Raw genomic sequence first — 24,350 nt, 5'->3', positions numbered from 1 at the left:
TGCACATAAACGTGGACATGAGTTCCTGTCCTGTGCAGGTGTTGATCAAAGAGCAGTAGATGAAGGACCTGATTGAAGACAGTGTGTTTTAATGAAGTATTGTGTGATGCGTTTCATATGCAGATGTATTCACAGAGTTGCTTTAGTATTTAACAGGTTTATTTGTTCAGATAATGAGCATGTTCAGTGTTCGTGTGCTCTTTTGCATTCACACAGATCTGACAAAAACATGTCTGAGCATTGAGTAATTTATGCAAAACATGGAAATATGTTAAAATATTTCAATTTGCCTGTAAATATATATGGTTGTTTCTAGTAGAACATAGACCCGTAACTGGTTTCTGAAATTAAATGTATATATATTTTTTATTCGAAATTGTTGTTTAATTGTTAAATTGTTTTTAAAATGTAAATGTTACTGATGTAAAACACCCCAAATTTTGTATATTATATTATATTATATTATATTATATTAAAGATATAATATTATATATTATATCTTTCGGTTGGTCATTTGGTCTGGCTTTCTCTCTTTTGGTTGTTTGTTCTTTCTTTTTTTCTTTCTCTGTCGGTCAGTGGGTCTTTCGTTCGTTTGTTTGTTCATTTGTTCTTTCTTTTTTTCTTTCTGTCTGTCTGTCGATCTTTATTTCTTTTTTCTTTCTGTCTTTCTTATTTGTTTTTACTTTCTTTCTTTTTCTTTCTGTCGGCCTTTCTTTCTTTCTTTCTTTCTTTCTTTCTTACTTTCTTTCTTTCTTTCTTTCTTTCTTTCTTACTTTCTTACTGTCGTTCTTTCTGTCTGTCGTTCTTTCTATCTTTCTTTCTTTCTTTCTTTCTTTCTTTCTGTCTGTCGTTCTTTCTTTCTGTCTTTCTTTCTTTTTCATTCTTTTTTTCTGTTGTTCTTTCTGTCGTTCTTTCTTTCTTTCTTTCTTTCTGTCGTTCTTTCTTTCTGTCTTTCTTTCTTTTTCGTTCTTTTTTTCTGTCGTTCTTTCTTTCTGTCGTTCTTTCTTTCTTTTTCGTTCTTTTTTTCTGTCGTTCTTTCTTTCTTTCTTTCTTTCTATCTTTCTTTCTTTCTTTCTTTCTTTCTTTCTTTCTTTCTTTCTTTCTTTCTTTCTTTCTTTCGGTCTTTCTTTCTTTCTTTCTGCCTTTCTATTCATTCTTTCTTATTTGTTTTTTCTTTCTTTCTTATTTGTTTTTTCTTTCTTTCTTTTTCTTTCTGTTGGTCTTTCTTTTCTTATTTCTGTCTGTCGATCTTTCTTTCTTTCTTTCTTTTTTCTTTCTGTCTTTCTTCTCATTTTTTCTTTCTTTCTTTCTTTCTGTCGTTCTTTCTTTCTTTCTTTCTTTCTTTCTTTCTTTTTGTCTTTCTTTTCATTCTTTCTTCTCATTTGTTTTATCTTTCTATCTTTTTCTTTCTGTCTGTCTTTCTTTTCTTCTTTCTTTCGGTCTGTCTTTCTTTCTTTCTTTCTTTGTTTCTTTCTTTCTTTCTTTCTTTCTTTCTTTCTTTCTTTCTTTCTTTCTTTCTTTCGGTCTGTCTGTCTCTCTTTTGTCCTTTTATTTGTTCTTCATTCTGTCTTTTTTTTTCATTCTTTCATACAAAATATATATGCAATATAATGATTGTTTAATTTTGTGTGTGCAAAAATCTCAAACATCCTAAAATAAGCTCTATTTATGTTCTTGGCAGATATGTCAGTTCACCTCCTGATACAATACAAAACAGCAAACACACATTATCTGAACAAATAAACCTGCTAAAATATCATTTCCTGTTATTTTTCATTATTTTTATTAGGGGTGAAATGTGACCTGGAAATGTTTTCAGGAGATTTACCAATCTGTAAGAGAGAGTTTGCATGTAGCATAAATTGCCATGTTTTTGGCTGTGGTTGCATCATGCCTACATATTAATCCCATGTGTGTCTCTATGTAGAACTGCCAGAGAACTGGACAGACACGCGAGAGACGCTGCTGGAGGGGATGGTGTTTCAGCTGAAGTATCTGGGCATGACGCTGGTGGAGGAACCCAAAGGAGAAGAGCTCTCAGCCGCTGCTGTCAAGAGAATCGTTGCCACAGTAAGAAAAACATACACTATTACCTCTGTTACTACACCAGCCAGTGACACTTGGACATAGTAAAATCACTTCTACTTCCTTCTGAGGTCTAACATATTTTCTGTCTTCTGTTTGCTGTCCTCACCTCAAATGTTTTGATCCAGGAGTTTGAAATGCAACAGAAGTGTAGCGTTTGACACCTTTAGGTAATGTGCGGACAGGGCTCTTTTGTGTCTCTAATGCTTTTTGAGTGCTGCTAATGGGAGTATGTGTGTCTCAAGGGGTTTTGGGTGTGGTTCTGTGTTTCAACAGGCCCTGCCATGACATAATGTTGTTTCTAAGTTATTAAACACTCAACATTGTTGCGATTCAGCAGTAAAAATCAGTTGCATACCGAACGGACTGTGTCAGCCTGTGTGTGAGTCACTGCAAGTGTGTTTAAGAGTCATTCAAAGCCAGATGTGGAATTTTCCTACTTAATAACTCTTACTTTTGACTATAAAAATGACTGATTGTTTGACTTGCTGAAGATGTTGTATAAGAAAACAATGATAAATGTGCTGAATGTGATAAATCACATTATTGTGTGTTAGCTTAGCAGTTGTTTGATTTTTCTTATAGCAGCCAAATTGTGAAGAATAAATGATGCTGTGTAATGTTTACTGGGTTCTGCGGTGTACAATTGTTTACGATTTTGTGAATTGATTTTAAGACAGCAAAGTAAAAAAAAAAGGAATTTAGGTTTATTTTAAAATAGTTATACTATTCAAAAATAAAACGTCACCCAGAACTAAGATTATTGGATTGTAGTTTAGTGCATTTCACTTAACAAATCAATAGCTTATAAATAGCTTTTATGGTGTGGTTTTTAAAGATTGTTAATATCTGACAAATATAGTTCATATTTTGTATGACCAAGGCTTTAATTTTATCATGTTGATTTAGTAAATTGTATTGAACTTTTTCTAAACAACATCTTATGTGCAGTGTTATTTTAGTAGTTCTTATACTATATTATAATAGTATATTATAAGTGAATATACTATTATTGTATTTATTAATGTTTTAAATTGGCTTCTATTTTGACATTTTCAGTTTTAATTTTAATTATTGTTTTAGTAATTGTGTTTGTCCTTAAATATTTCATATTTACATTTAATAATACATATTTCTAATAAAAAAACTGTTTCTTCCATCTAATAATAATATTTTATTTCAATTTTATTTTAATTAAAGAATTAACATATTTACTTTTATATTTGTTTTATACACTACCAGCAAACAGTAAGATTTTTTTAAAACAGTAAGGTTTTAAAAAAAGTCTATCTTTGATCCAAAGTGTAGCAAAAACTGTAACATTTTTAAATATTTTTACCTTTTAAAATAACTGTTTTCTATTTAAATATATTTTAAAATGTAATTTATTCCTGTCATTTCAAAGTTAATTTTTTAGCATCATTACTCCAGTCACATGATCCTTCAGAAATCATTCTAATATTTTTGCTGCTCAACAAAACATTTATTATTACTATTATTATGTTGGTAACAGCTGAGTACTTTTTTTTTTTTTTTAAGTTTCTTTGATGAATTTAAACTTCAAAGAACACCATTTATCATAAATAGAAATATTTTGTAACATTATAAATCTGTAGGTCTTTATCATCACTTTTGATGATTTTTTTTAAAGCACCCTTACTAAATAAAAAAAATAGTATAGCGTATAATATTGCAAAAACCTTTTACTTCAGATAAATGCTGATCTTTGGACCTTTCTATTCATCAAAGAATCCAGAAAAAATGTGCTCAACTGTTTTAAATATTGATAATAATAATAATAATATTATAAAAAATGATTCTTCAACAGCAAATCAGCAATTAGGATGATTTCTGAAGGATCATGTGACACTGAAGACTGGAGTAATGATGCTGAAAATTTAGCTTTGAAATCACAGGAATAAATTACATTTTAAAATATATTCAAATAGTAAACAGCTATTTTAAATAGTAAAAATATTTAGTAATTTTACTGTTTTTGCTGTACTTTGGATCAAATAAATGTAAAAAAAAAAAAAAAAACATTTAAAATCTTTGCGCAAGATGCTGAAAAACAAAAATCTAATTTGTAAAAGCCTCCAAAATCAACAAAAAAGCTGTGTTTTCTGTCTCTCTCTTGCAGGCTAAAGCCGGTGGTAAGAAGCTTCAGAAGGTGACGCTAAAGGTTTCCCCTCGAGGGATTGTTCTCTACGACAGTGTATCAAACCAGCTAATAGAGAACGTGTCCATATACAGGTGAGTCACCTGCGGCCGTTTGTCATGTTGCTTTGTCTGTGCCTTTTGTCTCTAGGAAATCGTCATGAATGTAGTGATTGTGCTTCAGGTTCCAAATGTCATAATGCTTCATTTAAAAACTCAAAACAAGGGCCTAAGAATTAGTCCCAAATGTATAAACCAAAATATTATATATTATAATATATATGTAGGTATTAATAAATAAATATTTATTTATTTTAATTAAGTTATACTTATTTATTTAATGTGATTGAACGAATGGAGATGTTCAAGAAATAACCTGAAAATCCTGAAAATCAAACAGATATAGTATTCATTTAAAAACAGATCTAGTTGCGAATAAGAACTGGTTTTCAATGGTCTGCTTCATCTCTCTTGCAATAAAAAAAGAAAGGAGTTGTTGTTGCCCCCTGAAATCCTGCCATCCATCATTTAGAGTGGCGCAACCTGCAGATTGCTGTGTTTTCATACAGACAGAGAGAGAGAGAGAGAGAGAGAGATGTTTGTGTCAGGATCCTCTATCGATCTGTTTTAGTATCTCTGAGGCTCAGACAGACACTCTCTGACCCTCACCTGAGACCCGCGCTATTATTGGAAGCGTGCACACGCTCAGTGCGCTCAGACGCCGTCTGTGGTGTGTGTAATGAATAAACATGAGGAGGTGTCGGCCAGCCGGTCTCTCCACAGCAATTACTAGGGGTGCACCGATCCGATATTAGGATCAGATATCGGCCCCGATACTGAAAAAATTCTTCCTCCGTCGCAGCCAGTGACTGTAGAGCCCTGCACAGGCCTTAAATCGAAGCCCTAGCCTGGCCCTGGCCCGAGATGCACAGGCTGTAGCCCGGCCCTTGTCCAACAGCTTATCAAAAATGTTGGCCCGAGTCCGACCCGAAGCCCGTCTTTTTTCCGCCAAACAGCTTATACTGTTACAGCCATTAAAATAGACTAGATTTGTATTTAATAGAAAGTTGATGTTTTTTCGTTTCATTTTTTTTTATCAGAATAATTTAGAGAAACGTTTGGAGTTTTTTTTTTTTTTTTTTTTTAATGTAAGTTTTAGTTTTTTTAAGTGACATCGATATCCAAGCGGTATGTGGTCCACAGTAAGTTTACTCAATTTAACCCATATGTGACCCTGGACCACAAAACCAGTCTTAAGTCGCTGGGGTATATTTGTAGCAATAGCCAAAAATACATTGTATGGGTCAAAATTATAGATTTTTCTTTTATGCCAAAAATCATTAGGAAATTAAGTAAAGATCATGTTCCATTAAGATTTTTTGTAAAATTCCTACTATAAATGTATCAAAATGTAATTTTTGATTAGTAATATGCATTGTTAAGAACTTAATTTGGACAAATTTAAAGGTGATTTTCTCAGTATTTAGATTTTTTTCCACCCTCAGATTCCAGATTTTCAAATAGACGTATCTCGGCCAAATATTGTCCTATCGTAACAAACCATATATCAATAGAAAGCTTATTTATTGAGCTTTCATATGCTGTATACATCTCAGTTTTATAAAATTTTACCTTTTGACTGGTTTTGTGGTCCAGGGTCACATATATCAAATCAACACTTGACTAGTCTGTAATACAATCCACAGATATAAAACAAACATCAATATATCACAATGTTAGATTTAAAGTTTATTATCACCATCTCAGAACAAAGGCGTTTCGAACAAAAATAGGGAGCAGGGCAGCTCTGCTGCGCAAAACCAGAACATGCAAAGTCGAAGTGGTAAAGTAAACGAATAATGAACAAATATATAAAGAATAAATAGCCTAATAGCACACATTTATCTAGGTTAAACGATTAAACTAATATTGTGATATGTTTTTTATATCTATGGATTTTAATTTAAATCGTGATGGCTTGAGAAGGCTAAATTGTTCTCTCTGCCGCTGGCCGCAATTGGTCGTTACTTAAAAAAAAAAAAAAAACTTGAATATAACAAATAAAAAGTGTTCCAAATATATTTCTAAATTAACTTTATAACCTAAATAAACGAAAATAAAAGTAATCACTTTGCTATTAAAAACAGCAGCTGTGTAATGGGGAAGAGCGATGTTCTATTACAATTTATTAATTCTGAACATGTTATGTGTCCATATTGCACCAAAATGCAACACTGCACTCCTTTGGGTCTACAGCAAAAATCGATTGAATGAACTGTTCTCGGCATAATAAAAATGCAAACAGACAGACACACAGAGATTCCTGCCTTTATTAGAGAGAAGAATATGTTTAGCCCCTCCCTCCGAAGCTTTGAATATTCGGTATTGATTACTACCGAAGCTTCGAAGCTCAAAAAATGGTATTCGGACCAGCCCTATTCAATACATTACATCTGTTTTGTCTTAGTTAGGAAAGTAATGTTTAGTTAGGAAAGTTTGGTGCCTTTAGTTTCTTTTACATGGTGGAAGTTATGCAGTTTATTATTAATTCAACAATGGTATCGTATCGGTATCGGGTATCGACAGATATACAAAGCCCAGGCATCGGTATCGGGACTGGAAAAGTCGGATCGGTGCATCCCTAGCAATTGCACCAGCGATGCTCCAATTATGTGGCCTCACGTCACCTCCTTTCCTTTCCTTTCATTATGTGGTTAATTCTCATGAAAATATGTCCAGGTTTCAATTCACCATAAAATCAAAGAGAAAAAAAAGAAGTTATATTTTAAAAATGAGTATGCATAGATCCATTAAGATTTTTTTTTTTTGCATTGTGACATTATTTTTATGACAGTTAATCACAATTTTTCTCACATTTTTTAATTCTAACATGCAGACAGAATTAAATTATTTGAATTAAATTAATTATGTTAATGTAATAATTTTGTAAAAATTACAAATTATATTATATTTTATTATATATTATATACATTTTTATATATACAGTTGAAGTCAAATGTTTACATACTCCTTGCAAAATGTTAATTATTTTACCAAAATAAGACGGATCATACAAAATGCATGTTTTTTTTTTATTTAATACTGTTATTTTTTATTTAATAATTTATAAAAATAACCCTGTTCAAAAGTTTACATAAGCTTGTTTCTTAATACTGTGTTGTTAACTGAATGATTCACAGTGGGGCTTTTTTTGTTTAGTGATAGTTGTTCTTGAGTCCCTTGTTTGTCCTGAACAGTTAAACTGCTTGCTGTTCTTCAGAAAAATCCTTCAGGTCCCACAAATTATTATTATTATTTTTTTTTTTTTAGCATTTTTGTGTATTTGAACTCTTTCCAACAATGACTGTATGATTTTGAGATCCATCTTTTCACACTGAGGACAACTGAGGCACTCATATGCAACTATTACAGAAGGTTCAAACACTCACTGATGCTTCAGATGGAAAACCATGCATTAAGAGCCAGGGGTGGACTTAGTGATTTGGGGCCCCTAAGCAAACTCCAGGTATGGGGCCCTACAAGTACAGTATGTGTGAATTTTTAAATGTGAAACAGGACAGATGGCGGTCATCCATCATTAGTCCCACCCCTGCTGCTGTGGAACCGCTCTCTGACAGGCTGAGCCAGCTGTCACTCAAGGCCGAGGGGAGAAATTATGAGTTTACTGCACATTACAATGATGTTAACAGGACGCCAGAGACGATGCAGTCATAGACTAACTATCCTACGTGTCTCTGTGTGGGTGTGGGTGTGTGTTTTGGTTTGGTGGGTCAGCTTTCTGTCAAAGTGCTGATGGAGTGTTGAACATGGAGGACTCAGCACTGCTCGTACACCTTTTTTTTTTAAGTCTCTAAGGAGGTGACGTGATGTTCTGTTATATACGAGTGTGTGTGGAAGTGATTTAGTGGTGGATAATGGATAGTGGGTGTGTTTGCTGGATAGAGACCAATCTGAGACCATCTGGGATTATTTCCTCTTGTTTCATTTACACTGGGAGATATTCAGAAAGTTCTAGGATTTAGGTCACTGACCAAATGGAAGTAAGTGTTTTGGATAAAACTCTTACAGTTCATGCTTCTGATGAAGCTCAAGAAGCTCTTTGAAATATCTCGAGAACATGATCAGCAGGTTTTGTTCATGTGATGCTGTCATAAAAAAAACTTTGAAAATACTTTTCACTTGTGCTGATACTGAAAAATTGTATTTTGATTAGTGGTCTCAGATTATTAAAAGCAATTTATGTATTATAAAAATGTTCAAATATTCCAAAAATTTTGTGATGGTAGTTTTTACATTTTAATTTTTTTCAAGATTTTTTCAGCGTAGCACGGAAACCATATTTGTTAGAATGGCCAAGGATTGGCAATCTCCACATAAAACTGATCGTGCAGACCAAACCGTAGGTCGTAGAGACTTGAAACTTGGAGGGATGGTAGTACTCACACCGCCGACAACGTCACCAAAGCTCACCCCAATTGGCCTGACGGGGGCGCTGTAGCGATCAAAAGTACTGAATTGTGAAGTTTTTGGGTATTTTGGCTTTTTAAAAAAACCTACTTTTGCAAACTAGTCATGTTTTTTCACCTAATCGGAACCAAACAAGTGCAGAAAGATTCTCAGTGAATTATCAAAAAAAGCTGAACTTCGACTCTCCATCACAAAGGGACATCAAAGCGTTTGAAAGGGGCAGGGCCACTTTTAGTAAATGCCTATAACTCCTGAACGGAATGAGATATCTCATTCATATCTCATCAACTCAGAACACTTATGTAAGAGGTCAATCTGAGGTCACAGGACAAAAATCGCAGAGCTTGGCCATTGGTGGCACTATAATAGGGAAAAAAAACACAAAAATGGCTATACCTACGCAACCATTTGTCCTATCAATATGGAAATTGCTGTGCACGGTCTTGGTCCAAAGTGCTACTATTGTCTATAAGGTCATATGTGTATCTCAAAAAAAAAACAAAAAAAAAAACATGGCAGCCATTGGCCGATGAAGATTGAGCACCTATTAGACAAAGTTAATGGAGGACGTTTGGAACAAAACTCTGTGGGCCTGTTTGACTCACAAGGGCTTGAACGATTATACATAGCGAGTTTTTTTTCACACATACATGGAATATTTGTATCATATGATAGAACTCCTCATTCCAGAGAACTTTGCCTCTAGACCCACTGCTGGCGATCAAAGCGTTTGTTAAATGATTTTTGCTCAATCTGAAAAAAAAAAATGTTAAAATTGATCCTTTGGGAAGCTATAATAGGGTCGTAGAAAAAGGGGCCTGTCCAAATTTACCCAAATCCTATAAAGCCTAAAAGAAGACTCAAAACTTCATGAAACCTGGGGAGCACATGCGACAAGTGATTCTAAACAAGTGTAACCCCTCACACCCGGGTCCTACCGCACCCGCTCCGAGCGGGTCTCGAACCCGGGTCTCCGGCATAGGAGGCGGACGCACTAACAAGGAGGCTAAAGGCTGCAACCTCTAGCGTCAGTCGCTAGTGCGTCTCTTGAGATCGGGGAGTGAGGTTTACCTGCACAGCACCTACTAGCTGGCCTCTGTTACACTAGCATGCAAAGTTTTAAGGAGATCTGACCACAGCTAGTGCTATAACAGTCCAAAATGTTAAAAACATAATATTATAATAACATAGTAAATTACCTGGATTTGCCACAAATGCTTTTTAAAAGAATTGATTTCAGTAATTACAGGCTTGCCAAATAATGTCTTTTTTCATATGTGCTTAAATGCCTTAAAGCACTGAAACTCTGGTAATCGCTGCTTGCAGCTATTTTTTTTTTTTATGTTTTTGGTTGCTCAAAAAAAGCTGCATGTGTTTTACCAAAAATATGGTAAAAACAATAATATTGTGAAATATTGTTTATTATTTTAATATTCTTTTCTATATTAAAAATTTTATTTTAAAATGTATAAAAAATGTATTAATAAAATGTAATTTATTTCTGATGCAAAACTGAATTTTCAGCATTATTATGCCAGCTGATTTGCTTCTCAAGTAACATTCCTTATTATTTTGAGTGTTGAAATCATTTGTGCTGCTTAATATTATCAGTTAAATGGATACTTGCTAAACAAAACTATTCATTTCTTTTAAAACTTTTACTCCATAACTTTGCTTGTTGCCTGTAGGATATCATACTGCACGGCTGATAAGATGCATGATAAAGTGTTCGCCTACATCGCTCAGAGTCAACGCAACGAAACACTGGAGTGTCACGCGTACCTCTGCACCAAGAGGAAAGTGGTGAGTGTGTGTTCATATGTCTTTTTGTCAGAGACACTCCCTGTCTTTCCTTCAGTCTATAAATAGCATTATACGTTAAGACCCCACTTCCTCTGAGAGAGAGAGAGAGAGACAGAAACCAATGCACTGTCTTTCTATCCATGACAAAAAATGTGGCACTTAAACCTCTCTTCTCTTTTCCCCATCTGTCTCAGGCTCAGGCGGTGACGTTAACAGTGGCTCAGGCTTTCCGTGTGGCTTTTGAGTTTTGGCAGACTGCTAAAGAAGGTACAATGCACAATGTCAGCCATCCCAGCACAACTCCTGTTTAACTTTCTTCTGATTTTTGCTCTCTTTGTTGAGGGCTGTGAAGCAGCACAAATTCACGTCTTAAAATCCCAGTGAAATCAAAATTGAGTATGTTATGCTTGAGGTTATGCTTATCTATTAGCTAGTGTGCTCCAAAACAATGACAAAATTCACATTTACAAGATATAAACATTCAAAACATACAGTTTCGAACTTTCTTAGAAACTTTTTGTTCAATCAAATGCTCTCTAGAATCCGAAACGTCCCGCCTCCTTCAATATAAAAAGTTGCTGAAGCTTTGGCTGAAATCAGTAACTTGTTCACAGAATTAGTATTTTCTGCACAGTGAATAGCACATAGTCCACTAAATAGGGGATAGGGAACGATCCAGATGGTGTAAATATGCTTTAGACTGGAGCGAAAGAAGACTGGTTTCACGTTGTGTCACATGAACCACCGCAGCACGTACACAGTCTGCTCCGGTCCAGAATCCACAATAGTACACAGCGGATTATGTGCATGAACCGGATCAGACTATAAAATGCATCGGATCCATTTGAATTCTACACAGAATGCTGTATTTTATTGTGATATGGATGAGATTGTGGCTGCCATCTACTGTTAACTGTGGCTTTACTGAGCTCAACGGCTCTGACCCAAACTAATATAAACTAAATGCTATTGGCTATTCAAAGAAGGGGGCGGGACTGCTTGATATGTCCCGCCCTCTCTTCCTGTTTCAGTTTAAATTACATTAACAAATAGAATAACGCAGTGTACTTCAAGTTTATTTTATTAAGTAAACTTAAAGGGATGGTTCGGAGTAGAATTGACTTCATTGCTATGCACTCCGAAGCCCATCTAAATACCCCATCCGAAGTTTTTTTTTTACCTTAGTCGAACATTTATGGAGATATTAGAGTTTTTTGAATTGCTTGTTACAGGAGTGAATGGTACATGTGATTAGGCATGGGCCGGTATAAGATTCTGACGGTATGATAACCTTGGATAAAAATATCACGGTTTCACGGTATCACGGTATTGTAATTACTGCTCTACAATGTTATATTTAAATGTCTGGGTAAAAAAAAAAAACTTTTTTTTTTTTTTTTTTTTACTGAACACAGTATATTTTATTTTAGGAAACATATAGAATTTTTTTAACATGGAACATAAGGCAAAATAATTAAAATCAATAATTGAAACTTCTTAATTAAATTTAATTTCAGTCACTTGTGTGAGCCTAAGCCTGCAGCTCAACAATAATCAACAAAATAAAATGTTCAAAAACAAATCCTTCTAAATGGAAAAAATGCAATCACTAATCAAAGCAAATATATGACCATTAGTGACAGTTCCAACAATAAACAAACACTCAAAGACACGTGAGAGCCAGCGAGTGTTTTCTTTTTTTTTTTTTTAATGCTGTGATTTTGAAAAGATGTTAAAGGTGCACTGTGTAATATTTAAGATGATCTCTAGACAGAGGTGCAATAACTATGTTTTCAGGGGTGCATAAAGACCTTAATGAACCATTATGTTTTTATTAACTTAGACTTATCAGCTTGTTAAAAAAAACACTGACACAATGATGAACAAGTAACAGTAATATTCACAATAATATAGTTTTATTGAATGATTAAGTAAGTGTAATTCCTTAAATTACGTTTTAAAAGAAATCTCACTATTCGTTGCTGTCAAAAAAACGTGAGGTTTTAATCCTGTATCGGCTTCCGTAGTTCTGTAAAGGGAGGGGTGAGCGGTGGACTGTTGTAATTCACAATCTCGCCGCTAGATGCCGCAAAAACCTACACACTGCACCTTTAACGTGGCAGAAGGCTTAAAAGCAAAGACGTGATTTCACTTTAACTTAATTGTTGTACTAATGTTCAATCACAGAAACGTAACGTTAGTACATATAGTCTGCTATTCCCCACTCTGTGTTGTGGGGATTCACCCTCTTCGGCCATCCTGAATTTATATTACCGCTGAGTCTCACTGACTGTGGATCACGTGCACAATCACAGACACGCGCCTGCAGCACTAACCGCTGGGGGAGGGGCTGCATTGTTTTCACTGCAGGGACGCACACACACAACCTAGTAGCGAGTCCTGCGCTTTCACTTTGACGACAGAAAATGCACATATCGTAGGAACGGTATAACTTTTTTTGTTTGCGGTTTTGAAACCGTGACTTTTTCAAACCGCGGTAAACCTTGAAACCGGTTATCATCCCATGCCTACATGTGATGTATCTCGTAAATTGCACCACTAAACATGCAAGTAATCTTACCAAACTTGTACAGTAGTGTAAATAGGTTATGTACTCACAAAACGCTGCAACAGAACATTTGTAAGTCCACCATGAGTGTTTTAAAAACACGTTTTACCCGAGAACTACTAGTCTCAAAAACTACAAGTCGACGTCACTTCCCTGGTTTGAAAAAAGCACGTAAAAGTCCTCCTACTACATCTGTGTGCATGTCAACTTGTAGGAGGACTTTTACGTGTTTTTTTCAAACCAGGGAAGTGACGTCGACATGTCGCCATTTGTAGTTTTTGAGACTAGTAGGGATCGGCTAAAACGTGTTTTTAAAACACTCATGGTGGACTTACAAATGTGCTGATGCAGCGTTTTGTGAGTACATAACCTATTTACACTACTGTACAAGTTTGGTAAGATTACTTGCACGTTTAGTGGTGCAATTTACGAGATACATCACATGTACCATTCACTCCTGTAACAAGCAATTCGAAAAACTCTAATATCTCCATAAATGTTTGACTAAGGTAAAAAAAAACTTCGGATGGGGTATTTACATGGGCTTCGGAGTGCATAGCAATGAAGTCAATTCTACTCCGAACCATCCCTTTAAGTAAAGTTCAAGTATACTTTATGTATTTTTACATAAATGTTTTCTTAAATTTTCTTTAAGTGAACTTTACATTATAATTTAAGTATGCTACTATGTCCCTATTTAGGTATTAATTAGTATATATTTTGTTAAATGAATAGAACATGAACATACAAAACATCAAAAGAAAGAACAGGGTATCTGCTTGTGAACAAAAACATTTTATTCTAGCTTCATGCATTCTTTTTTATAAACACTTGAATATGGGTACGTTTCATAAATTAAAATAAATAAATAAATAAACAACATTTTGAACAAAAAGCTAAAAAAAAAAAGACTTCATGATAATCAAAACATAGACGGAGTTGATCAACACCCCAAAGCTTGACAGTCATTATTTCCTCTTTTCATTTTATTCTATAACGTTACACAGTTTTACATATCTATAGTTTTGGTGCTGTTTTATGTCTGACGATTGTGTTAGATTACATGTGGAAGCATCTGTTTCGGTTTCTTCGTCACTTGTGTTTTGGAAATTCTGTACAGAAGATACAATAGCGCCCCTAGTATATAACAATGAAAACACAGATTCTCAGAGCACAAGTATAGCTCAAATATACTTAAGTCAAGTATACTTAAATGGCATTTTAAGTATATTTCTTGGAAGCACATAAAAATTAGACTGAAAGTACACTTTCATATTTTTTAGTTTAAATAAAGTATACTAATAGCACACTTGAATAAACGTTTTCGTAAGGGAAGACTTTGGGCCCGGCGTTAAAGCGCATTTCCATAACAGTGTGTGATTTACTGACAATGCGCAGAATGTGTAAAGACACACATTCACACAGACACAGCCAGATCATTTCCATAATGACCAGCGCAATCTACCAAAACCCACGCAAATTAGCGACTGCTTTAAGACATACTTTTTTGGGCGTTAAATAATGCTGAAAATACGTTATTTGATTAGTAAATTGCATTGCGTAATTCATTTTAATACTCTTCGCCCATAAATTTTGCGTCTGGAAGAGATACTCATACAAATGATTATTCAATAATGTCAGATGCAAAAATAACTTTGTCTATGCCTTTTCAGTGGTAATTCTTTATTGCGTGTCATTAGTAAAACCTGACAGTGCTATATTAACGCCAAAAACTGTTTGCGCTGGTGCAAGCTGTTAGTAAATCTAGCCCTATATTGCTATATTTATGCATATTTTAATGGAAAACGATTTGAAAATCACACCTTTATTAGTTTTGGAATAGATTTTTACTGTGATTTATTTTTTGTGTTATACTTTTTTTTTTTTTTTTATTAAAAACAGCAACAACAACAAACACTTTAAAGCCATTTCAGACCTTTTTTTTTTTTAAATTTTGAATATTGCAAAAAGGCTGAAAAATATCAATATATTACTGTCTATATCGCCCTCAACCCTGTGACTGTGTATTTATGTCTTTAAAAAGGCATTGTCTTGTAGACCAATGAGTTTTTAAGGGACTGTATTTTTTCTTTATTTCATGCAGGGATGGAGGACAAGAAAGAGATTTTAGTGCAGGGAAAGTAGAGCAGCTCCAGTCGTACAGATCAGCACAACATATATGTAATTTACTGCATGCTTGAACATGCCTGTGTGTGTGTCCTGAGGCCTGTGGAGATTTACTCAGTTCATCTCTCTGCACCTGGCAGTTTGCTACAGGAGCTGATCATCTGGCAGACTTTTCTCTCCATTTCATTGTGTTTTACTGCAGGGTCTAAAATATAAACAAATGGCACTTTTCTAAGCCCTGGCTATACATGCTGATGTGTTAAATGTTTAATTCAATAGTAGTACATGTGATGAGAGCAAAAAAGGAAAAAGGCCAATTATGCTCCTGACTAATGGATCCTCTGCGGTGAATGGGTGCCATCAAAATGCGTGTCTAAACGGCTGATAAAAACATCACAATAATCCACAATTAATCCACACCACTTCAGTCCATCAGTTAATGTGTTGTGAAGTGAAAAGCTGCATGTTTGTAACAAACAAATTATCCATTAAGGCGTTTTAACATCAAACGCTTGCTTCTGGCTAAGTCCTTTGTCAATAATATGGACAAATGATTCCTTTGTTCATATTATTGCTTCCTCCTTAGACAAAAAGCTGTCTCATCTGATTCAGGAGAGAAATATGCACAAGTTAAGCAACATCTACAAGTAAAAACAGTTCTAAACAAATATGCTGGTGGGTTTTATACTTGTGTTTTATATGGAAGTGACAGTTTGAAATTAAACGTTGATTAGTGTTTTTAAAAAACATGCAGCTTTTCACTTTACAAGAGGTTTATTGGTGGACTGGAGTGGTGTGGATTACTTGTGGCTTATTGTGATATTTGTATCCGCTGTTTGGACCCTCATTCTGACGGCACCCATTCACTGCAGAGGACCCATTGGTGAGCAAGTCACAAAATGCTGCATTTCTCCAAATCTGTTCTGAGGAAGAAACAAACTCATCTACTTCTTGGATGGCCTGAGAGTGTTCATGTTTATCAAATGATTAATATTTGGGTGAACTGTTCCTTTAAACACATTTATTGTGATGGTTTATCATTGTGGACAGCAGGAAACCAGATCTGAGAACTTCTCCACCCTCCTGACTTCCCTTTTTAGTCATAGAATGCGAGACATTATGTGACAGCAGTATATATACACTTCCTCATAAAAGAGGCTGTTTGGGATTCAAGGGCTTTGATTAGTGTTTTAGGGTGTTTCATTTCCATTTCATTAATTCAGGCAGAGATCAAGGCCACGGCACAGTTTTATGCTACATGTGTTAAATATTCAAATGTATTTAAGGCTTGTTCCTCTTCGACCTGATGCACATTTATACTCCCTGACCTCATTCTTTTTAGTAACTTTCACAAATGCATGTTTCACAAACATTTAAATATGAAAATCTATTTATCTATACATCTATCTATTCTGTTTTCAGAGAAAGACAAGCAGGTGAAATGCGGATCAGATGGAGAGGCGGCCAGCAGCTCACAGTCCGAGAGTTCAGCCAGTCTGGGCAGCACAAAAGGAGGAGGTGATGCCAAGATCCCCCACACATGCATACATTTTTCTAACTAGTCATCTAAATCTTCTATTTAAAATGAGCTTTGTTTGTCCAAACCAGCCATGAATGCAACAATTAAGAGGGTAGTTTGCAGTCACTTTCAATGGTGTTGTGCTGAGTAGCTCCGCCCTCAGTGCAACCTCATTGGTCCAAAATTCCTCTCCACATAAATTAGTCAATTAGTTGCGCTTATTATGTCCGATTGTGTTGTCACATGGTATTGCTATTCAGTATATATATATTTTTTTAAATAAATGAATACTTTTATTCAGCAAGGACACATTAAATTGATGAAAAGTTATGTTCCACAGTTAATCCACACCACTTCAGTCCATCAGTTAATGTGTTGTGAAGTGAAAAGCTGCACGTTTGTAACAAACAAACATCAAACGCTTGCTTCTGGCTAAGTCCTTTGTCAATAATATGAACAAATGATTCCTTTGTTCATATTATTGCTTCCTCCATAGGCAAAAAGCTGTCTCGTCTGATTCAGGAAAGAAATATGCACAGGTCAAGCATCATCTACAAGTAAAAACAGTCCAAAAGAGTTCTTACACATTAAATTGATAAAGTTATGGTAAAGACATTTAAAATGAAATAAAAACTGTTATTTTAAAATATGTATCACTGTTTCCACAATAATATGAAGTTGCAGAATGGTTTCCAGTACTGATAATGATAATATATGTATATTTAGCAACATATATTGAGCATAAGAGCATAAGAGAGCTTAAAAACATTAGAAAGTCTTACCAACCTAAAATGTTAGTGATTTGAGCCACTAATTAAGTTTTTACAGGTGTTTTTGTTCACAGTATGCCAATCTAATCTCTTTTGACTAGAGATGTAACAATATCAAAATCTAACAAAATGATAATATTGCGATATAAAGTCCCCGATACAATATTTAAAAAAAGGACAAATGAGCAATTGGAAAAAATATTGTACATCCTAAAGTTAAATTATTCTATCAAATGCACCTTGAGAGTTAAAAATGAAGAGCTCCAACCCATGTTCCTAACTAAGAAAACTTAAGTCAGAAAAAAGTCAGTGAATTGATGTGTACCTGAACTTTAAATGGAACTTAACTCTCTTTTTATTTGTGATATACTGTCTCAGTCTAAATTATATTCACACTGGTGTTTTAGCAAGCCAAACAAATAACAACAATAAAAGTAATAGCCATATATTGTAAAACAATTGCACTGCAAAATAAATGAAAATGACTATTTAGGTATATAGTTTTTGCTTTACACTACAGTTGAGAAATTACAATACTGCTTTCTAATTTCTACACTTGAAAGAGATATTTTGAATTTGGACTGCAGTAACATTACCTATTTAAACCGCTAGCTGTCAGCCATTCATACTTCAGCTTTTATTTTGAAGGAAACTTCAGCTTTAGTGAAAACAAGCTTACTACAAATCTAGTGAAAAGCTGTAATCATCTGCCGCGAAAAAGCATAACTGGTGGCCATTGCCTTTCCAAACTCATTGCACATGCAATAAACATGTTCCCTGCATTCATTCACTGTGAACGGAGATATTTTAAGGCACCGAAAACACCCGATCACAAGCTCATCAAAAACAGACTTGATGAAGGGATTAAGCCATATTGTGCTTTCGGTTTTAGTTTGCTTGACAGATACTGTATTAAAGCATAGTAGACCAAAACACAACTTCAAAGACCTTTTTTTTTAGAATAAGTTTAAATAGATTTTAAAAACTACACTTTTTGCATGGAGGACCTATCGTTTTTATACCGTCATGTGACCACGATAATGTCGAGACTGTATTGCTATCGCGATATCATGATATTGATAATATCGTTACATTCCAACTTTTGAGTCATCCAGCAAGAATGGTAATGATAATACCATGGTGTTCTTCAAAGCACCTTACAGTACCACTTAAAGACCCTGGTATTATCATCTGATACCATCACTGGACCATGCTACTTTTTTGTAAGTGTGCCGAAGGACCCTGGATGGATCTTGGGTTACAGAAATAATCCTGGATGAGTTTAGTGAATGAATGAACTCTTGAGGACCAGTGATCCGTGTGCCATGAGACGGACGTGTGTGTGCATGAATAAAGCTCTGTGTGTTCGTAAATCCCATCAGATATCACACACACACACACACACACACACACACACACACACACACACACACACACACACAGCGGCTAATCTCCGCTCATGAAATATGAGAGCTGGACTGAGATGGACAGGTTTAACGGCTCAGGATTGGAGCAGAAAGATGTGATAGTGCTTTTGTTTGTCTGTAGTCTGTGAGGCATGCTGCGGCTTGATATTGAGAAGAGCGTTGATTCGTTCTCTACATGCACAGATCTGTAGGATCTCTGCAGGTGTGGAGATGAAAATATTCTGTTTAAAGGTTGATTTATGAACTATAACCATTGTCAACCTCGGGTTGATCCAGGACTGATCCTGTAATATGTATAATGTAAATTTATAATAAATCTGCCATGTTATATAGTTCATTACCTTAACTTCTGGTTACGATTTCCAAGAAACAGAGCGATTTGTCAGCAGTGACTCATTCAGAATTGGGAATCAGAAATAGCATTTTTTTTTAAATAAAATTATACCTATAGAAAGAAAATATAATTTAGATAAAGAAAATGATGCCTGCTTTTGACCATAGTGGGTGGATGGATTCATTCGTTTGTTTTGTTCTTAAACTACCAGTCAAAAGTTTTTGAACACTATGGTTTTTGTTTGTTTTTTTAAAGAAGTCTCTTCTGCTCACCAAGCCTGCATTTATTTGATCTAAAATGCAGCAAAACCAGTAATATTGAGAAATATTTTTACCATTTAAAATAACTGCTTTGTATTAGAATATATTTTAAAATGTAACATATTTCTGTGATTAAAGCTGGATTTTCTGCATCATTACATTGTCACATGATTCTTCAGAAATCATTCTAATATGCTGATTTGCTGTTTATGAAACATTTTTAGTATTATTTTTATCAATATTAAAAACAGTTGAGTATAGTTTTTAATTCAGGATTATTTGATTTTAATTTTTTAGCATTTATTTGAAATAAAAAGCTTTTGTAACATTATACACTATACTATTCAAAAGCTTGGAGTCAGTATAATGTAATTTTTTAATTTTCATATTTTTTGGGAAAGAAATTCTAGAAATTAATACTTTTATTTAGCAAGGATTCTTTAAATTGAGCAAGCGATGATAAAGACGGTTATAGTTACAAAAGTTTTCTATTTCAGATAAATGCTTTTCTGTTCCTCAAAGAAACCTGAAAAAAATTCTACTCAACATAATAATAATAATAATAATAATAATAATAATAATAATAATAAGTGATTTTGAGCAGCAAATCAGAATATTGATTTCTGAAGGATCATGTGACTGGAGTAATGATGCTAAAAATGTAGCTTTGAAATCACAGGAATAAATTACATTTTAAAATATATTCAAATAGAATAGTTATTTTAAATAGTAAAAATATTTCTAAATTTTACTGTTTTTGCTATACTTTGGATTAAGTGAATGCAGGTTTGATGAGCAGAAGAGACTTATTTAAAAAAACCCCACTAAAAATCTTACTTTTTTGTGTATTTATTTAGTTATTTATTTATTCTTATTTGTTGCATTTATTTATTTATTTATTTGTTTCATCTTATTTTTAACTTATTCTTATTTTTTATGCATTTACTTATTTTTTTTTTTTTTACTTATTTACTTTATTTCATTCATCTTATTTTTGCATTATTTTCACTTATTGTCTTTCATATTATTGTTATTATTATTTTTGTATTTTTATATTTGTTTATTTCATTCATTATATATTTTCACTTATTTTTGCATTTAATAATTAATTTATTTATAATCATTATTTTCATTTTGTGTGTGTAGAGGTGGCCACTGGGGATCTACTGGACCTTGAATGTGGAGTAAAAGATCACTCAGGAAAAGACGCCACACACCCGGCGCAGAGCCTCAGCACAGAGAACAACAACACTGTATGGGTAAGTATACACACACACACACACACACACACACACACACACACACACACACACACACATGTTGGGTTTACATGTTTTATGGGGACATTCCATAGGCGTAATGGTTTTTATACTGTACATACCGTACTTTCTATTACCCTACACCTACCCTACACCTAAACCTAGCCCTCACAGGAGATTGTGCACACTTTTACTTCATCAAAAAAACTCATTGTGCATGATTTATAAGCCTGTTTCCTCATGGGGACCGGAGAAATGTCCCCACAAGGTCAAAATCTACTGGTATTCCTATCCTTGTGGGGACATTTGGTCCCCATAACGTGATGAATACCAGGTACACACACACACACACACACACACACACACAAACAAATGTGCTTCAGACATGTGCCAAAATATCCAATGTCAAAGTGCTTCACCAGCTGGTCTTAAAATAAATTACTTTAAATTGTTTCAGTTCAGTCTGAATAATATCGAGTAATGCTATTTATGTCAGCAATACTGAGAAAACCCACTTGGTAGTCTTATTTTTAATTATTAAAAAGACAGCAATTGCATGCAATGTTTTAAATTTAAAATTTAAATTTATTTTATATTAATATTTAACTTTTAAATAAATGGTGTGTTTCTGCTGAGATCCCTACGGGCTCAAAATGAAGACATTTAGTTTAACATATTGTAATCTATGCTGTGTCTTTTGCAGGAACTTGAGGATGGTCTAGATGAAGCTTTCTCAAGGTTAGCAAAATTATATTTGGAATTAAATGTGGCACTTTTACACCATAACACCCTGTGCAGTGAACTTTAACAGATCATACTATAACTTCAGCACAGATGTGGAGTATAGGGCACGACTATTTCTGGTGTTCCATTATGTGACCACAGCTGTATTTGTGATAGACGTATTCAGCTCTGAGAACAAACCCTTTGGTTGGTCTTACATAATCTGCACTATTTTTACGCCCCACTCACAGTTTCTATGTTTCATATAAAAGAAAATGACATCTGGAATAGACACAGAGGTGCAGGAATCTGTGTAACAATATGTCAAACTGTTTCCTAACAGACTTTCACTGGTTGATGCCTGAACACTGTCAAAGTGCTGCTCCTGAAAACTAGCCACATTTAAAAGCTTGAATTTTCAGAGATTTTGGGGGCAAAATCAACAACACTTGCTGCTGAGGTTATCTGCAAGATGCTGTATCAGTCTTTATTTATGGACCCTTGAACTTGACATAGGGATAATACAGAATGAGATACCATGTTGCATCCTCTAACCAATTTAAGGAGGCCTTTCTCAACCATATTCAAGGTTGCATCAAATGCAACAGTGATAAACAGTTTCAGACTGTAATGAAATCCAAAGTTAAAACATTACTTTAAAAACATTTACTTTATCAGTCTTTATTTGTGGACCCTTGAACTTGACATAGGGATAATGCAGAATGAAATATCATTTTTTAGCCATGTTCAATATTACATCAAATTTGAAAATAAAGAATGATAAACAGTCTATGACTGAATAAAATGAAATCCACATTTTTATTATTATTATTATTTTTTTAAATTGCCAGTGTTTATAAATGGACTCCTGAATTTGAGATCGGGATAATGCAGAATGAGAGACCATTTTTTCCACCCTCTGTCCAATTCGGGGAGCCCTTCCTCAGCCAAATTTACGCCTTCATCAAATTTGACATTTAACAATTAAAGACAGTTTAAGACTGTACCGAATTCCAAATTTTCTGTAAATTTGTGGCAATGTTTCTTTGCCACTTTCAAGGCTGCATTAGATCTGACAATGTGGAATGATATATATATATTTTTTACAGTATCAGTCTTTATTTAAGGATCCTTGAACTTGACAGAGAAATAATGCAGAATGAGATAGCATTTTGCACCTTCTGCCCAATTCAGGGAGCCCTTCCTCAGCCATTTTTAAACTTTGATGATATTCGACAATTTACAATGAAAGACAGTTTAAAACTATAGTGAAATCCAAATTTAGATTTTTTTTTTTTTACTATATCAGTCTTTTTTTATGGCCCCTTGAACCTTACATACAGCACAATACAGAATAAGCCGTCAAATTACACTCTGCCTAATTTGTGGCAGTGTTTTTCTGCTACTTTCAAGACTGCATTAGATCTGACAATGGACCTTGATAAATGGTCTAAGGATCTAATAAAATCCGAAAGTAGAATATTTGTTACTCTATCAATCTTTATTTATGGTCCCTTGAACTTGACATAGCAATAATGCAGAATGCGATACCAAATTGCACCCTCTGGCCAATTCGGGGAGCCATTTCCCAGCCATCTTCAATGTTTAATGAAATTTGACAGTTAACAGTGATAAACAGTTTTAGACTTTTGATAAATCCAAATTTTGAAAGAAATGTAATGTATCAATCTTTTTTTATGAACCTTTGAACATTGCATATGAGACAATACAGAATGTGCCGTCGGATTGCACCGTGGCGAATTTGTAGCAGTGTTTCTCTGATACTTTCAAAGTTGCGTTAGATCTGACAATGAGGCTTGATAAATTGTCAAATGCACTACAAATATCCAAAGCTAAAACATTTTTTACTTTACCAGCCTTTTTATGCACATATGGCACGTAATGAGACGTCACATTGCACCATCCGCCCAGTTCAGGGTGGTCTTTCTCAGCCATTTTCAAGGGTGCATTAAATATGATAGGTTCAAATGATAAACAATCTAAGCCTCTAACAAAACCCAAAGTTTGAACAATTTTTAATATACCAATAATTTTTTATGGACCTCTGAATTTGACATACAGGGAGTGCAGAATTATTAGGCAAGTTGATATTCTTGTCATATTTTTTTCCCAAGCACATTTGAATAATTCCAAACCACATCAATCTTAATAACTACTATTTATTTTGTATTTAATTATTTATAATTGATATATAATTGTCCATGAAGGCTGGAAGTGAAAAACTCCTTATTTTCAGGTGTGCAGAATTATTAGGCACATTTTCTTTTACAGATAAAATGAGCCAAAAAAGAGATTTACCTCAGACTGAAAAGTCAAAACTATTAAATGCCCATGAGAAGGATGCAATACTAATGCAATACTGCAATTTGCGAAGTTAAGGCATGACCACCGGACAGAAAAACGCTTGTTGCATCTGCATTGTCAGAACAAACAGGTGGAGGAGAAAAGATGCATGTTATTTGCAAAAAAAGTAAGAATTAATGTTAAGAATCAGATATGAAACCATCAGGAACCATTTAGTCTCCAGCGCCACCGTTTTCCAGAACTGCAACCTACCTTGAGTCTCCAGAAGTGCAGTGTGTCAGGTTCTCAGAGACTTTGCTTCGGCAAAAAATCCTAAAAAATGACCCTCAATTAATAAGAATAACATTCTGAAGTATTGTCAAATACATAGAGATGGTTTTTTTTCTAGGCTTTATAGACAGATGAGTTGAGAGTGACTCTTGAAGGACCAGCACCACATCCTCTTGTAGCACTCTTTCAAATTTATTCTCCTGAATCTGGCAGTAAGATGTCTTTGCAAGGTCC

At 34.3% G+C, this 24,350-nt stretch overlaps 1 protein-coding gene across 2 annotated transcripts in view; it reads left to right on the top strand.

Moving 5' to 3' along the window:
• Positions 1-24,350, top strand: part of ldlrap1b (low density lipoprotein receptor adaptor protein 1b) — a 69,417-nt gene that overhangs the window by 34,920 nt on the left and 10,147 nt on the right. For both annotated transcript variants that reach the window (XM_073834840.1, XM_073834841.1), the window contains exons 2-8: positions 1,928-2,070; positions 4,226-4,338; positions 10,419-10,533; positions 10,728-10,800; positions 16,652-16,747; positions 20,686-20,798; positions 21,502-21,536. In XM_073834840.1, the coding sequence (XP_073690941.1) occupies positions 1,928-2,070; positions 4,226-4,338; positions 10,419-10,533; positions 10,728-10,800; positions 16,652-16,747; positions 20,686-20,798; positions 21,502-21,536 (688 nt within the window). The remainder of the gene's footprint in view (positions 1-1,927; positions 2,071-4,225; positions 4,339-10,418; positions 10,534-10,727; positions 10,801-16,651; positions 16,748-20,685; positions 20,799-21,501; positions 21,537-24,350) is intronic.

This window comes from Garra rufa, chromosome 2 (assembly GCF_049309525.1).
Source record: "Garra rufa chromosome 2, GarRuf1.0, whole genome shotgun sequence".
NCBI classification, from domain to species: Eukaryota; Metazoa; Chordata; class Actinopteri; order Cypriniformes; family Cyprinidae; genus Garra; species Garra rufa.
This window is presented reverse-complemented; position numbering and strand designations above follow the sequence as displayed.